Genomic DNA, 15,409 nt, shown 5'->3' with positions numbered 1-15,409 from the left:
TCTGAGCAACGCTGCCCGCCCAGGTGAAGGACCCAGGAGGCCTCTGGCAATGGAATATTTACCCCACAGAAATACTGGAAGTACTCACCCGGTTTGATGGGCTGCCTGTTTGAGAAGGTCAGAGGCGCGACGAGGAACTTGGTTTCTGCGACTGGCACCCAGTGGTGGAGAATTTTCACAGTCCAGACCCCAGGCCTCAGGGGCAAGTTCAAAGGGGGCTTGTAGTGGGTGAATTCGGCAGTGGACTCAATCAGGATGTCGTAGGTGGCTGCGATGATGTTGACGGGATCCACCCAGACGACAGTCACAGTCACGTTGGGGCCCTTCCCCCATTTCTGCATGCCGACTGGCTCGTCCATGGGCCCCAGGAGACCCCCAAAGTTGCGAAAGAGCCGCTCCTTGGCATCCCAGTCAGTGCCGACCTGAAACAGGAGAGCGAGTTCTGAAATCACGGGGCCTCTTAGGAAGGCCTAGGATACTGCTTATTGGGCTTCATATACCCATATAACAGATGAGGGAACTGAGGCTCCAATTAAGTTACTTGCTCAGTAACTTAATGTTGCACAGGCAGTAAGCAGAAGACCTGGGATTTGGACCTAGTCTGAAGGATTACGAGGCCTGTGGTCCATTTCACTAAACCTTTGGGCCTCCTGTGCCTACTGTGTGGTGTGTACATGGAATGAATGAATACCTGCTTGCAGGCCATTCCACGGAAACATACACCCTGTCACTCAACAGGAGCAGTTGATCTCCACTTCGGTCATTGGCTTTCCAGATAATGTGCCTCTTTTTAGTACAATCATTCTGAACAAGAGTGGAGCTCAGGATTTGGAGCTGCCCTATTATAAGCTAGGAAACATGAGGGTCCCTTAGTATCGCCTATCATTTGCAGGAGTTCAGATAGCTTTCCAAGGAAGAGACAGCTTTGGCTTCCCTAAAGCGTTCTGAGCTGGACTCTAGGGGTGGGAGATGGTTGTACAATATCCATCCTTCCTGCCAGCCAGCGGGGTGTGTGTATGGCTTTGACCCCCCAGAAATCTGCTCTTGGCTTCCATCCTTCCCCTTTTGCTGCCTGCAATTTATTCTCCACCCAGTAACCAGAAAGACCTTGTGAAATGTCCTCTCACTGCTCAAATCCCTGTGGCTGGTCCCCTGCTGATTCCTGGTGCCCAGCACTGCGCTTGGTACACAGTCAATGCTCCATCAATCACCTGTCGAATGAATGCGTGAATGACTTGGCAAAAAATGAATTAACCACATAGATCCCTGATACTGAGCTTTGATGCTATTTCAAGTCAGATTAAATTAGGGGCTCTTCTCTCCCCCAGGAGGTTTAATATAATGTTCTGAAGACACAGCGTGTGGTACATGGTAGCAGGTGGTGAGCACACTACAAGGACGCTGGTGCCGTGATCCTTCCGTGAGCAGCGTCTCTGATGTGTGTGTGTGCAGGATGGGGTGCAGGTGTGGCTAAACATGTCTACACCCTGAGCAGACTTCACACGTGCAGTGCAAACATAAGCTGGTTTACTTTCTCGTTGTTCGTGCCACAAGTTACTATACCCAGGACACAGGGCTCCACGGCTAATATTTACCGAGAGCTTCTGGTGTGCCAGACCTACTGCTAAGTGGGTGGGTGCATCGATTTGGCTAACATTCCCAACTCCACCGAGGGGGGACCCTTGACATTATCCTCATTTCACACATGAGGAAACTGAGGTTCAGAACAGTTGGATGACTAGCTCTGGTCAGTGAGGGGGACCCAGGAAGTCTGACCCCAGAGTCTGGGTTCTTATTCACTCTTCTATATATTGCCTCCCATTAACTCACTCACTCACCCACTCATTCATTCATTCATTCATTCATCCATCCAAAACATATGTGCCGGGCGCCTACCACCTACCGGGGTGGTTGTAATATGTGCATGTTCACAGGCCCACAACCTGCTTCAGGTTTCCATCTTTAGGCCAAGATTGGCCTTAAGGAGCTGCCCTAAGGGGCAGCAGAGGGAGTCACGCTGGGACAGAGGCAGCCGTCCCTCCCAGCCTTGGGAGATCTTGGCCTGTTCTGCCACCCTGCCACCTTCTCCAGGTACTGGCACCTACTGAGGACCCCTGGGGCCTAGCACAGCAGTTGAAACACAGGAGGAATGAAAACAACACTGTCTATTGAAGAAATAAATGAATAAGTAGGCAGGATGCAAGCTAGGCCTCAAAGTCAGAGATTGTTCTAGAGAAACCCTATCCTGCGACCTCCATCCGTACAATCCTTTCCAGCTCCTTCCCACTGTTCGTGAGTCCAGTCTCTCCTCCTGTCCTATCCTGCGAGGTCTGGTCCTTTACGATCCGACTCCAGCTTCATCTCCATCCCTCTCCCTCCCCTCTACTCCCCCTCTGCTCCAGGCCACCCTGGAACACTCTTGGTGCCTCTGCCAGAAGGGCTCTCTCTCCCCTGATCTTCCGTCCATGCCCGGCCCTCTCTCGGGCTCAGTCTTCCTTCCTTCCCCGCCCTCCTCCTGGCCAGTTCTTCATCTAGCTCTCAGCCCAGGTGTCACCTCTACCCGGAAGCCTTCTTTGCTTACAGGCACCCCTGATGTGCTTGTCTAAGCATTTGCCCAGCATAGCTTTTTAACCTATCTATCTATCTATCTATCTGTCTGTTTTGCACAGTATCACAACTTCTAATTTACATGTCTCTCTCCATAGCTCAAAACTGTCATGTGAAGAAGAATATATACATATGTGTGTGTGTGTGTGTGTGTGTGTAACTGAGTCACTTTGCTGTACAGAAGAAATTAACGCAACATTGTAAATCAAATATACTTCAATAAAATAAAAAAAAAAAACAAATTGTCAACCGCATGAGGGCAAGGACTACACCTGGCTTGTTCACTGCTATATCACTGGTGCCTAAAAGAGTGCTGAGCATGCAGTGGGTGCTCAATATCTCTATCTATCAGTCCATCCATTATCTACATATGTCATGAATGATTAGCGGCCGAGCACATGGACAAATGGATCAATGACCACAAAACCACTTTGGGGTCCTACTTAAGGAAGGGATGTATGACCCGTTAGGGGAGTGGGGGGACAGTCCAGAACATCATCTTTGGATCCCCCAGAGAAATGGGGGTGAACAAGTCTCCTAAGTCTGAGTTCTAAAACCAAGATAACCCAGGTGGAAGAGTTGTGGAGCAGCTGACAGTGGGAAACTTGAATTTGTCCTATATCTAGGAGAGGAGGAGGAAGTCGGCTGCCGCCTCCCAACATGAGGGGAGGTGAGGCTGCCCGAGAGGGAGCCCAATTGCTGTCACATCATCTGTGGCCCTCAAGATCTTCTCACCAGGCCTCACTGTGGAAGTCCACTGCCATTCACTGCCAAGCGGTCAATTACTCAAATTTAAGTACGTGTTGAAGTTCAAGTTCAATATACTGATCCCCAGCTTCAAACTCACCAAGGCTTCCTTCCCACTGCACCTAAAATGCAATTCAAACTTCTTTCCAGGGCCTGCGAGACCCCTCATGATCTGTCCTCTGGCCCCCCTGAGACCTTTCTCCTGCTCACTGGCAACACTGGCCTTGCTGCTCCTTGAATATGCCAAGCTCCTTCCTGGAGCCTCAGGACCTTTGTGCATGCTCTTCTCTTGGAAGATCCAAGAATGTTCTAGGTCTTCCCACCATTGACTCTTTTACAGGTTTCAACCCTAAAGTTATCTCATTAGAAAAGCCTTCCCAAATGAATCGTTCCATCATTGTAACCCAGCAGGACTCTATGGGGCCTTCTCCAGACAGATCCCCCTAGGTTCTCCACCTGCCTCTTGTCTGGAATAAAAACTTTAGCCTCCTAGGCCTTCCTTGAGTTCCAAAGAATAAATTTAATTAGAGAAGTGAGAAAATTCAGAAAGAAAGGAAAACAGTCAAGTGAGACAAAATAATAATAGTTTAGTCATTAAACAAAGTCAAGGACCTTTTAGTTCCTCCTCAAGGGCTATAGATAATATCCTGAGCCATACCCTTGAGCTGTTTTGCAGATACTGAAATCCCCACCAGGTGGAAGAAGTTAACTGTATGCTGCCCACAAGCACTAGACCCCAGATGGGTTGCAACCAGAAGGTTTATGATGTTGACTCCTGATTACCTCACCACCAACGAATGAGAAGAATGTCCATGAGCTGATGATACACCCAAAAACCGCCCTCCCTCATCCTGTCTTTAAAAACCTTTCCTGAAAAACCATCAGGGAACTTGCATTTTTTGAGCATTAGCTGCCTGGACTCCTTGCTTGGCGCCCTAGAATAAACACTGTGCTTTCCTTCACCACAACCCCATGTCAGTAGATTGGCTTTACTGTGCTTGGGCGAGCAGACCCAAGTTTGGTTTGGTAACAGAAAGCTGTCCCTACCAGCCTCTCAAGTCCTCAGGAATCACATGAATGAAGTTTTATTTTCTTTACAATACTTGCCTTTAACTGGAGCATTTTTGTTCATTTATTTGCTCACTCATTGGCCGAGTGCCCCACTAGCCTGCAATTTCACAACAACAAGGGTCTGGTCTGTCTGGTACACTACTGCCCCTCCCACACCTCATGTATTGTAGGCACTCGGGGGCTGCCTGCTGAAGGAATGAGCATCTTTCCTCTAAGCCACTAACATGGGACTCCCAGGGATGGAGCAATCAGAGCTATTCAATGACACTGGCCGCCTGCCATGAGCCAGGCCCTATGCAAAGCCCTGGGACTGTGCCGACCCGATGGAGATTCTCAATAGCCCACAAAGTGGCCCTGCAGTTCGTTCCCTCCTTCTTGTCCAATTTTACACTGTTTGCCTTAAAACTAAGGAAAAAAAATCAAGACACAAGTTTCAGGGCTCCCTGCATCACATGCTGTTACTCTGCCAGAGATCTGGGTGGTTTCCACACCAAGGGCACTAGAGCTGTACCGGAAACCCTCACAAATCACTAGCCACGGAGTGCCCAACATCCGTCACTGCCAGAAGTGCCCAGTTACCCACTGGCAGGCTGATAAACAGGGAGAGCCCAGCCACCAGGCATCCATCCCCCTATGGGACATTAATGTCTTCAATTGGCCTCTTGGGCCCCCAGCACAGAATCCAACTGGGACAGCGTCTAATTGCCCCCTGACGCCAGTAATTTATGGAGTGGGCTCCCATGGCAGCTTGGATCCAGTCACTCCATTTGGAGCCTTAACTGAAAATGGTGGCTGAACAAGAAACTTCCACCCATGCCTGTTCAGTGCCCATCCAGTCGGGCACAGGTCGGCCAGGTGGGGCCAGAGGGACTGGAAAAGGACCAGCAAGGAAAATGTAAGCAACTCAGACACTTCCTCCCACCCCACTCCTGACCTTCAAGATTCTCCATATTCTAAAACAGGATTCTTCATCCCTAACCCAGCAGCCAAACGCACTGGGAATGTTGAACTCCGGGAATGAATCACCTCTTTAGCTTCTTGCTGACGTGGGGAAGTTAGAAATCAGGTGCTGGAATTTTGTGTGGGCAACCCTCACCAAGCTTGATCAAGTCTCCCCTTCCCACCAGCATCACTACCCAAGCACATACACTCACTCATTCAGAAATCTTATTCAGCATCTACGAAGGCTGTGTACTCTTGTATGTGCTGAGGGTACAGCAGTGAGCCAGTGCTGCAGTCTCTGCTCTCTTGCAGACAGTCATCAAGTGATCAGAGAAATCAACAAGATCATTTGAGATGGTAAATGCTAAGAACAAAATAAAATAGGGATGTGTTGGGTGTAGAAATGTGGCATAAGCGGGTGGGCACGGACGGCTTCTCTGAAGGTGCACTACTTGGATTTAGATCAGAACGAACAACAACAACAACAAAGGTGAAAACCTGGGGGACAGTATTCTAGGAAGGAGGGTCGCCATGTGTCAAGCCCGAGGCAGGAACAAACTTGGCATGTTTGACAAAGATGCAAGAAGAGTGGGCGGGAAGAAGAGTGGTCCTGGATGAGGCTGGAGAAGCAGACAGAGGCCAGATCATGTAGGGCCTGTCAGGTCTCGAGGTAGGGCTGATGTTACAAGGGTGGTGTTAGATGAATCCATCTCCCCAGGCAGAAAAATAACTAAAAGCCAATGCAGTCCTGGGGAGGTGGGAACTGCATTCCATGGATCCATGCGTCAGACCATCTGTCCATCCACTGACACCTCTGTCCATCCCTCTACGCATGCATGCGTCCATTCACTCAGCCATTCAATGACTGATCTGGTGCTTACTCTGAGTTAAACCCTGTGTTAGGAACTGGGGAAACAAAAGCACAATTAAGCGTGGGATTTGTGGCCTAAGAGACCTGGATTCAATGTTGAGCTCTTCCGCTTCCTAGCTATGATCCAGAAAATCACTGACTCTCTATAGGCTTCAGTTCTCCAATCTGTAAGATGGGACTAATGCCACAACTTCATTAGGAAACTGATTTGTTATTGGTTTACTACTAACATAGGTTTAGGAGGAATCACTGGTTAGGGTGAAAAATGAAAAGGAATAGAAGTTCTACTATAAAAATATACCAAAGCTCCAGGTTGGTTGGCGCACTGATATTGACCACCCTGAACCTTCTCCAGGCACAGGGTCAGCTTATCTTTGGGCCTCTTCAAGTCCTCTTCTCCTCCAGCTCCAATTACAAGCGTCAGAGCAGAAACAGAGCCCAGCAAGTAGACTGCCAGAAGGGACTGTCGTGTGACAGTTTCTGGCCTCTTACCTCAGAAAACTGAAGCCTCCCAAAGTCGCTGGGCGGGCTGGCAATCTTGAAGACTTTCTTTGGCATCACCCATGTCTCCAGGGTCTCGAGTTTGCTCACGGCCAGATTGGTAGCATGATGCTTGATCAGAAAGCCCTGGAAACGGTCAGCAAGGAAGTAGAGGTGGACAGAGGCTGGGTGGCCCATTGGATAGTACCTGAAAAACATGCACAGGCTCACGCAAGCTCATGGGTCAGGGCTGGACGTGTGTTGGATCACAATGGGGTTCCCCACCCATCACGCTGATCCTGTCCCTAAAATAATCCCCATTTTATACAAAGCTCACTGTATTCCTGAAAGCTGCTCCCTGTGTTTCTATGATCTCAATAACTGTTAACAATAACTTTTTGCTGATCATAAATGTAAAACATGCTGACTGTATGAAAGTACAATCAAGAAAATAAAAATGACTACTTTTGATGCTTCTTTCCATAGATGATGTCAATTCACAGACATTCACTGACCCTCCAGTGCTAGGTACTGAGAAGTGACAATGGTGTGCAAACAATGTCATCGTGACATATTTCCTTTCAGCCTTATTTTCTACACACGTATTTACATAAATCCTACATAGCTGGGACCATAATATACACACTGGCTATATCCTGCTTTTGCTTCATAGTATTTCCTGAGCATTATCATGTCTTTGAATAGTCTCTGAAAACATGATTTTTTTTGTGTGTGTGTATACATTATTCCATTGTATGTAATACCACGATATGGAAACATAATACCAAATACGGTATTATTATAGAGAAAGTTCCCCATCATTGGGTGTTCAACTGGTTTCTAATTTTTTGCCATTCTAAACAATGCTGCATTAACCATCCTTGAGCAAAAATGTTTTGGGGAACATCTTTCTTCCTCTCTAATCTCCAAGGGGCTCTTGATGTCTGCTGCCCAAGTTTATCAGAAAGCTCGTACTGATTTACACTTCACTGTCCTTCTTACCAATGGCACTGGGTATGGCCCTTAAAAATTATTGCCAAACTGAGATAAATTCATACATACACATGTAGGTAGCTCGTTTTAAGATGCATGTCTTTGATCCACAAAGGCTTCTGGCTGAAAGGGGCAGGGAAGCTAAGCAAAGATGCCCAGAGGAGGGGGGAGTGAAGAGAGAAGGAGGGAGGAGCCCGGACGAGCCCAGCTCTTTGGCCTTCCTACTTGTGAAATGAAAAGCTGCCGGCTTCTGCAGTGTGTAAGGTGCATGGTACTTAGAGGGTGCTTGTGGTTCCTTAATGACAGCATTCCACAAATCACCGTCCCTCTCAGTCTTCCTCTCCTCTGGTCCTGCTCTGGAGTTTAAGTCTTTATGTCTGATTATAACAGTTAGGGAAGCCGCCTTCCTGTGTTCCGCATCTCCTGAAATCACTGCCTTGTTATCAGATGCCTCCGGGGCTTTGAGAAAAACACCTGCACTGTCTTCAGACTGCTTGCTGGGCATTCCCGGCCCACGCAAGTCCACTTCGGTCTGGACTTTGGAAGCAGAAAACCCTCCCTCCGGACTGTGCTGCAGAACTCGCTGCCGTGATGGAATGTTCTGCATCGGTGTGGTTCAGTTCAGTAGCCTCAGCCACTTCTGACAACTGAGCACTTGAAATGTGGCTGGTGTAACCGAGGAACTGCATTTTAAAGTTTAGTCAATTTAGACTTAAATGTCTCCTTGTGGCTAGTGACGATTGTGGACAGCATAGATGGCATTGTGAAAGTGTCCTGGGGCTGCCTGCATTAATGTCTGCAATTTGTCACCTCTCCTGTCTCTTTCCCATGTGACTCTGTAGGTTTCCTTGCACCGATGAGGTGAGTCTATTCCCCCATCTCAAATCTGCTTTGGCCAGAAGAGGAAGGGGTATCATGCCAGTTCTGAGCCAGGGCCCCAGGTAGCCTTGCACATTTCCACTCCCTCTCTTGCTCTTCTGTGATCGCCATGAGAGCACGCCTAGCCTAGCCTGCGGAGGGATGACACACTCAGAGCAGAGCCGAGCCACCCCAGGTATCCCAGCCGAAGCCATCCTAGATCCGCCAACCACTCCCAGCCAAGACCTGCAGCTGTCTGCAGAGGCAGGAGAGATGCCAGCTGAGCCCAGGAAAACTGCCCAGCTCACCTGCAAACTTGAAGGCTCTGTAAATGCTTATCGTTTCAAAGCACTGATTTGGGGCTTGTTACACGACATAATTGCAATAGGTAAATAATAGGCCGTCAGTGTTTGTTCTGTAAGGTCGTCAGTGTTTGACTAGTGAAGGTGGAAGAAAAGCAGGAGAGATTGTTGTCATGGGAGTTAAAAGAAGAAAGTGTTTCCAGAAGGCGGTGGTCAGTTGTATGGGGCTCTGCTAAGGGGTCAGGCAAACAAGCAATGGTCAAGTGCCCCAGAAATCAGGGAGTTAATCTTGGGTTGCTCGCTTTCCCTTATCTTCTTCCAAGAAATCCTGTTTCTCCACCTGAATCCATCCTCTACTGTCCTATGCACCGCCAGCATCTTGGTCCAAGCCAACATCATGTCTTGCTGGACCTTTGCAGAAGCGTCCTTACTCGTCTCCCTCCTACTTTAGTCTGCTGTAACTGATTCTCATAGTAGCAATATGCATCGTCCCTTCCTTAAATACTGCAAGGGGTTTTGCTTATGCTTGGGTAAAACCCGAACTCCTTACCTGGTCTAAAACTCCTACCTCTTTCTCTAGCCTCATTGTTTCCCTCTGTCCCAACCTACCACCTTCTGGCCACGTGGACCTTATTTTGGATTCTTGAACATGCTAAGCTCATTTTCACCTCAGGGCCTTTGCATAGGACATTCTCTCTGCTGGAGATGCTCTTTTCCTCTTATGATTGCATGGTTGCCTCTGTCTTATTTTGCTTAAATGTTACCATCTCAGAGAGACCTTCCTTGACCACTGAACTTAAGTCACCAGCTCACTGCTGTTACTTGAGTTTATCTTCATTCTTCATTCTCTATAGATCTTTTGTTCTTGTTTCTGTGAGCTGGGGTACTGCCTGCTTTCACACTAGAACGGGAGGGCCTTGAGCTCGGGGCCTGGTCTGTCTGGGTCATGGCTGAGCACCGAGTGCCTAACACAGCCTGCCACATGGTAGGTGCTCAATCAATACTTACTGTTTGAGTGAACATTCTAGAAGGATTTTCTCTTGAACCCTTTGCTTCTAAGGTACATCTAGGGAACCTGTAACCCAGGACTGAACACAAAGCCCACTGGTACCTCCTCTAGACTCTATATGGTAATTAAGTAATTAAGACTAAGGAGAGAGTTGTAACAGGATGCCAGATGCAATGCAATAGAACCTAAAGGATGCCTCAGGTGCATTCACTTGGCCCAAAGGTGTTTTTACTTCTTATTTAAATGAGGTGGGTATTAAAAAATTTAGGAGGCTCACACAAAAATGTGGATTTCTGATTTGTCTTGAAAATTCAGGAGATGTGATTGGCAACTCCAAGGGTACATTCCCACAAGGAATGTGCTGGATGTGCTGGAGGGCAAGGATATGCTGGAGTTCAGCACCGGCGCCCCGGGGGTCCCTGGTTTACAGGTCAGCCCACCCTGCGCTGAGGATACATGCTTCCTGCCTGGCCCTGATGGCACCTGAATTTGAGGACATGTAATAAAATACTGACATCCTTATCTCTGGATGGGGCTCACAAGAAAACTTTCAAACTGCCATTTTGAGATTTTCTGCAATGAACAAATGTTATTACCTAATGAGAAAAAAATCAATAAACATTATTTTTATGAAAGGTTATACTATAGACTAGAAAGACACAATTTGCATGAAATGCTCAGAGAAAATGAGACTCTTGAAATAAAGTTTTCACTTGCTGTTTCCCCAGATAGCCCAGGGGTAGAAATTTACTCTTTTTTGCCTTTTGGGACAAGGGTCCTTTGTCCTGATTTATTTGCAGGCTCATATTCATAAATATATATTGGCTTTGCCCACAGCGAGGCACAGGGGTTCCATTATAATAAAAAATGTGGTAGAAGCCAAAGGATTCCAGGCCTGAGGCAACTTGATGGCTCGTTTAATCCCAAAACAAATACCAGGCGAAAATTTCAACAACTATAAATCAGTTGGAGGAATCTTTTGAAATTTCCTATAAGATTATTTACCTTATAAATGCTATGAAGCCTGTGATTAAAACTACTCTTAAATGGCATTTGCCTCCCAAGCATCGGGCACTGTGCCATCTACTGGGGACACATACTGTGGTTCCTCGGCCAGGGATTGTAACCCCGGACTAGCAGGGGGAAAAGACATTCACCAACGACCTTGATCCAAGACACTGCTGCTAACAAGTGCAGTGGGAGTGTTGGAGGCTACTTTGGGCTCAGGAGAGGCTCGGGGTGGGCTATCAGGGGAGCTCTTAGCAAGTTTCACAGAGGATGTGGCACCTGAGATGACCCTGGAAGACTGGGAAAAGGTAGAATGAGTAGGGACAGTGGGGACGGTCAGCAAAGAACAGCACAGAGGAAGCGATGAACAGTTCATGTAACCAGTGATGGAGCATGTAGCTCACACAGCCGGCTCCCTATTGGCTGCTTTTGGCAGTTTAAGAATATTGGCAACTAAGATACCAACAACAGCATAAACATGTACCAAGCACTTCATATGTAAAATACTGTTAAAATGGGGATAATAATAATACATAACTCATAAGGTAGTTTTGGAGGATTATCCCCTTTAAACCTCACAACACCGTACGCTGTAAGGCTTATGATTACTCCCACTTTACAGATCAGAAAACTGAGGCTCAGAGAGGTTCATGTCCAAGGTCAGTAGCTAGTAAGTAGAGTGGAGTTCAAATGGCAAGTCCTGGGTTCCTAACCCATTCTGGTCTCCCTTTAAGCTAAATCAGAACCTGCAGGGAGAGGAGAGGGAAGGCTGAGGAAAAAACTGTTGCAGCTCTGTGGAAATCCAGCTGGTGTGCATGCATGGGGCCCCATGTTTTCAGAGTTTTTGAGAACAAAATGGTTCCTTTCCTCTCTTTCTTCTGTTCTTGAGAAGAGGGAAGAGCGGGGCAGGGAGGGACACATAGAAGGCTCAGTGGAGAAAGACTGATATTAATAAATTTTTTTTTCTTTGTTGTTTAAAGAGGAAGGTGGGAGGAAGAACAAGAAGGAGAAGGAGAGTGACTAGAGGCACTTCTGGGAACCCATCCTCAGGAAATAATCAGAAAAGAGAAGGGGGAAAAAAGAGGCTTTCTGCAAAAAGATATTCATCAGAACATTATTTACAATGGTCCATTACTGACAACAGCAACAGGAAAGGGCTGAATTAAGCAAACTCTGGAATTTCTACTCAGTGGAATACTAGTGGCATTAAAAAGGGTCATTATCCTTACGGAAGCTGCAGAGCAGCAAGGAGAGGAGGGGCTAGTATTATAATGCCGAGCGAAAGAAGCCGGACACCAAATCCTTGTTGTCATTATGGAAATATCTGCAATGTACATGGCTAGAGAACGGAAGAGAAGGTACACAAAATGAGAAGGGTTGGTTGGCTTAGGGAAAGGCAGGGGAGAGATGGGGTTATGTTGAATCGTTTTCCCACCTTCCGTCTTCTATTCATATATTCTAGAACATTCTTTCCTAAGTGTCAACTGGTACCCACTAGTGGTAGGTGAGATGATTCTAAAGGGTACATGAACATTTTAAATAATAGTTCTGCCTTGTCATGATGTTTTTGGTTATGTTTTTAGGTGTAACAATGATAGTATGGTTACATTTTAAAAAGGAGTCAATTTTCAGAGATAAAATATTTATGGGATTTGCTTCAATCAAACTGATCTGGGACGAGGGGAAGGTGAGTGAAGGCGCAGATGAAACCGCATTGGCCGGGAGCTGGTAATTGCTAGAGCTGGTGATGAGAGATGGGGTTACACTTTTCTCTCTATTTGGTATATATGTGACATTTTCCATAATAAAAAGTAAAAAAAAAAGTTCTATATTTTCATGATTACTTTCCATGTAAAACAAACATAACTATCTAATACGGTGCCATAAAGCTTCCTTCTAAAATACATATATTTAGCACAAAGAATGAGTCCACAGAAAGGAAATAATTAGGTAAATATGAGATCTGCTATCCTGAGAAGGTAAAAGGGTGATGAAGGCTTAGACAGGAAATGCTCTGAACGCTGGGATGTCTGCGTGGATGATTTTAGGGAGGAGCTTGGGTGGAGCTGCAGCCCCTACAGAAGAGGACGGTCCCTCGTCCCTGGTCCCCCGGCTCCCTGGCTCACCTGCAGCTGTTCTCCCCGGCGTCGTGCAGCAATAGCTCCGCCCGGCGGAGGCCCAGACGGGAGAAGGAATGATACAAGGTCAGCGTCACGTCGCTCAGGCTGTGGATGCCGTCAGGCTCATCGTAGACATTCTCCCAGTACGAGCGGAGGCCCGGGGTGCCCGCGGGGTAGTTCCCATACAGGTAATAGTCCAGCTGCCCAATGATTTCCTGATTCACCACGGCTTCGAACTTGCGGGCAAAGAAGGTGGGCCGGGCTGTCTGCTGCGCTCATGAAATAAAAAGAACAATGTCAGCAAGTGGGGATGAGGGTAGGTGGGTATTTAGGAGCCGGGCTCTGCAGCCAGCCTGATGGCATCCACATCCCAGCTCTGACATTTAGTGCCCTCTCTGTTCTCAGTTTCCTCATCTGTAAAAAGAGTGTTAGGATTGAATGAGTTAACATTTGTAAAGCATTTAAAGCAATGATGGACATGTAGAAAGCATGATTTAAATATCTGTGAAATAAATTACATCCTAGATGTTTACAGCTGGGATGGATCTCAGAAATCATTTAGCTGGAGGTCTAATACCGCTTACGGATATATTTTAGTTGTCCAGAAGAATGTTTTAAAATTGAATTAGCTGGCAACATTTAAAAGGTAGAAGAGTTTACAGAAGCAACTTTTGGTTTCCCTTTGAACAGAAATGATCTGGCCCCATGTTCCTACATGGTGACAAGTAGTTAAAGCTGAATAGCACCTGTCCCTTTCGATGGGCATGGGGTTTTTGGCTCACCACAGTCCCCACCATTCCCTATTGCCTCCTGGGCATTGTAACTGACTTACAGACTCACAAGGAACACCCTGGATTTATTGATCGGAATCTTCAGGAGTGGGGCTTAGAAATCTGTACTCTTACCAGGCTTTGAAGGTGATTCATTTGCTCACTAGGGTTTGAGGATAATGCGAAGGACACCTGACCTGGCTGCACATCAGAGGCACCTGTGGAGATTGCGGAGTCCTTCCCGCCGACCCACTGAATCAACATCTCTGAAGATGAGGTTTAGGGATCTGTATCTAAAAAAAGCCTCCCAGGTGATTATGCTGCAGTGTTTGAGAACCATTTATGTAAACCAAATTTTCAAGGAGGCTGAGTCCCAGAGAAGAAAGGGACTTACTTATCTAAGGTCACACAGCAAGGTATGGCAGAGCCAGGATTCAGATGCAGCGTCAAGGGTTAGAGAAATAAAATACTGAGCCCTTATTATCTACCAGGTCTAAAACTATGGTCTGGGGCAGAGATCAATAAACCTTTTCAGCAAAAGGCCAGACAATAAATATTTCCAGCTTTGCAACTACTCAACTCTGCTGTCATAGTGTGAAAGCAGCCGCAAACAGGTAAATGAATGGGCATGCGGTTGTGCTCCAAAAGCACGTTATTTACAAAAACATGTAGTGGGCTGGATTTAGCCCAGGGGCTGTAGTTGGCTGACCTCTGGTCTAGGGCTACGGAAACAATTAAAACACAGACCGCTCCCTTGAGGAGCCTATGATCTAGTGTAATTATTGACCTTAATTTGGGTCTAGCATTGTTCTCACTGCAGTGGATTAATAGCAACAATAATGTCAATAAAAACTCCTGAGCACATGCTATGTACAGCGCACTGCATTTTGTCATTACCTCTAATCCTCCCAACAACTCTGCAAAGCAGGTGTTACGATTCCCATTTTACAGATGAGGAAACTGAGCTTGGAGAGGGCAAGTGATATGTACAAACTCACATAGCTGTAAGATTTGAACCCAGATCCGATGACTCTAAAACCCAAGCTTGGGGTTTCCCTGGTGGCGCAGTGGTTGAGAATCTGCCTGCCAATGCAGAGAATACGGGTTCGAGCCCTGGTCTGGGAGGATCCCACATGCCGCGGAGCAACTGGGCCCGTGAGCCACAATTACTGAGCCTGCGCGTCTGGAGCCTGTGCTCCGCAACAAGAGAGGCCGCGATAGTGAGAGGCCCGCGCACCGCGATGAAGAGTGGCCCCCACTTGCCACAACTAGAGAAAGCCCTCACACAGAAACAAAGACCCAACACAGCCATAAAAATAAATAAATAAATAAACCCAAAGTTAAAAAAAAAAAATTTTAAACAAAAACAAACAAACAAAAAAAAATAAAACCCAAGCTCTTTCTTCTGCATCATCCTAGGATCACACTGCTAGTCGGGGGAACTCGAAGCCTCAATAACAAAAACCCGTTAGTATTTGGAATAGCCCATCTGCTCTCTGCTTCATGACCCTTGGGAACCACACCCCCTTCTCTGTGGTGGAGGGCTCAGGTCAGTTCCCTTATAGTAGCACTGAAAAGAGCCAGACCATGTAGGTTCAAATCCTCATTCTGCATCTTTCAAGCTGTATATG

At 46.9% G+C, this 15,409-nt stretch overlaps 1 protein-coding gene across 1 annotated transcript in view; it reads right to left on the bottom strand.

The window, feature by feature from the left end:
• Positions 1-15,409, bottom strand: part of XYLT1 (xylosyltransferase 1) — a 303,918-nt gene that overhangs the window by 12,188 nt on the left and 276,321 nt on the right. The window contains exons 9-11 of the mRNA XM_036825572.1: positions 13,015-13,277; positions 6,731-6,926; positions 89-422 (exon numbers count right to left, since the gene is read on the bottom strand). Of these exons, the coding sequence (XP_036681467.1) occupies positions 89-422; positions 6,731-6,926; positions 13,015-13,277 (793 nt within the window). The remainder of the gene's footprint in view (positions 1-88; positions 423-6,730; positions 6,927-13,014; positions 13,278-15,409) is intronic.

The sequence above is a fragment of the Balaenoptera musculus genome, chromosome 15, assembly GCF_009873245.2.
Source record: "Balaenoptera musculus isolate JJ_BM4_2016_0621 chromosome 15, mBalMus1.pri.v3, whole genome shotgun sequence".
NCBI lineage: Eukaryota > Metazoa > Chordata > Mammalia > Artiodactyla > Balaenopteridae > Balaenoptera > Balaenoptera musculus.
This window is presented reverse-complemented; position numbering and strand designations above follow the sequence as displayed.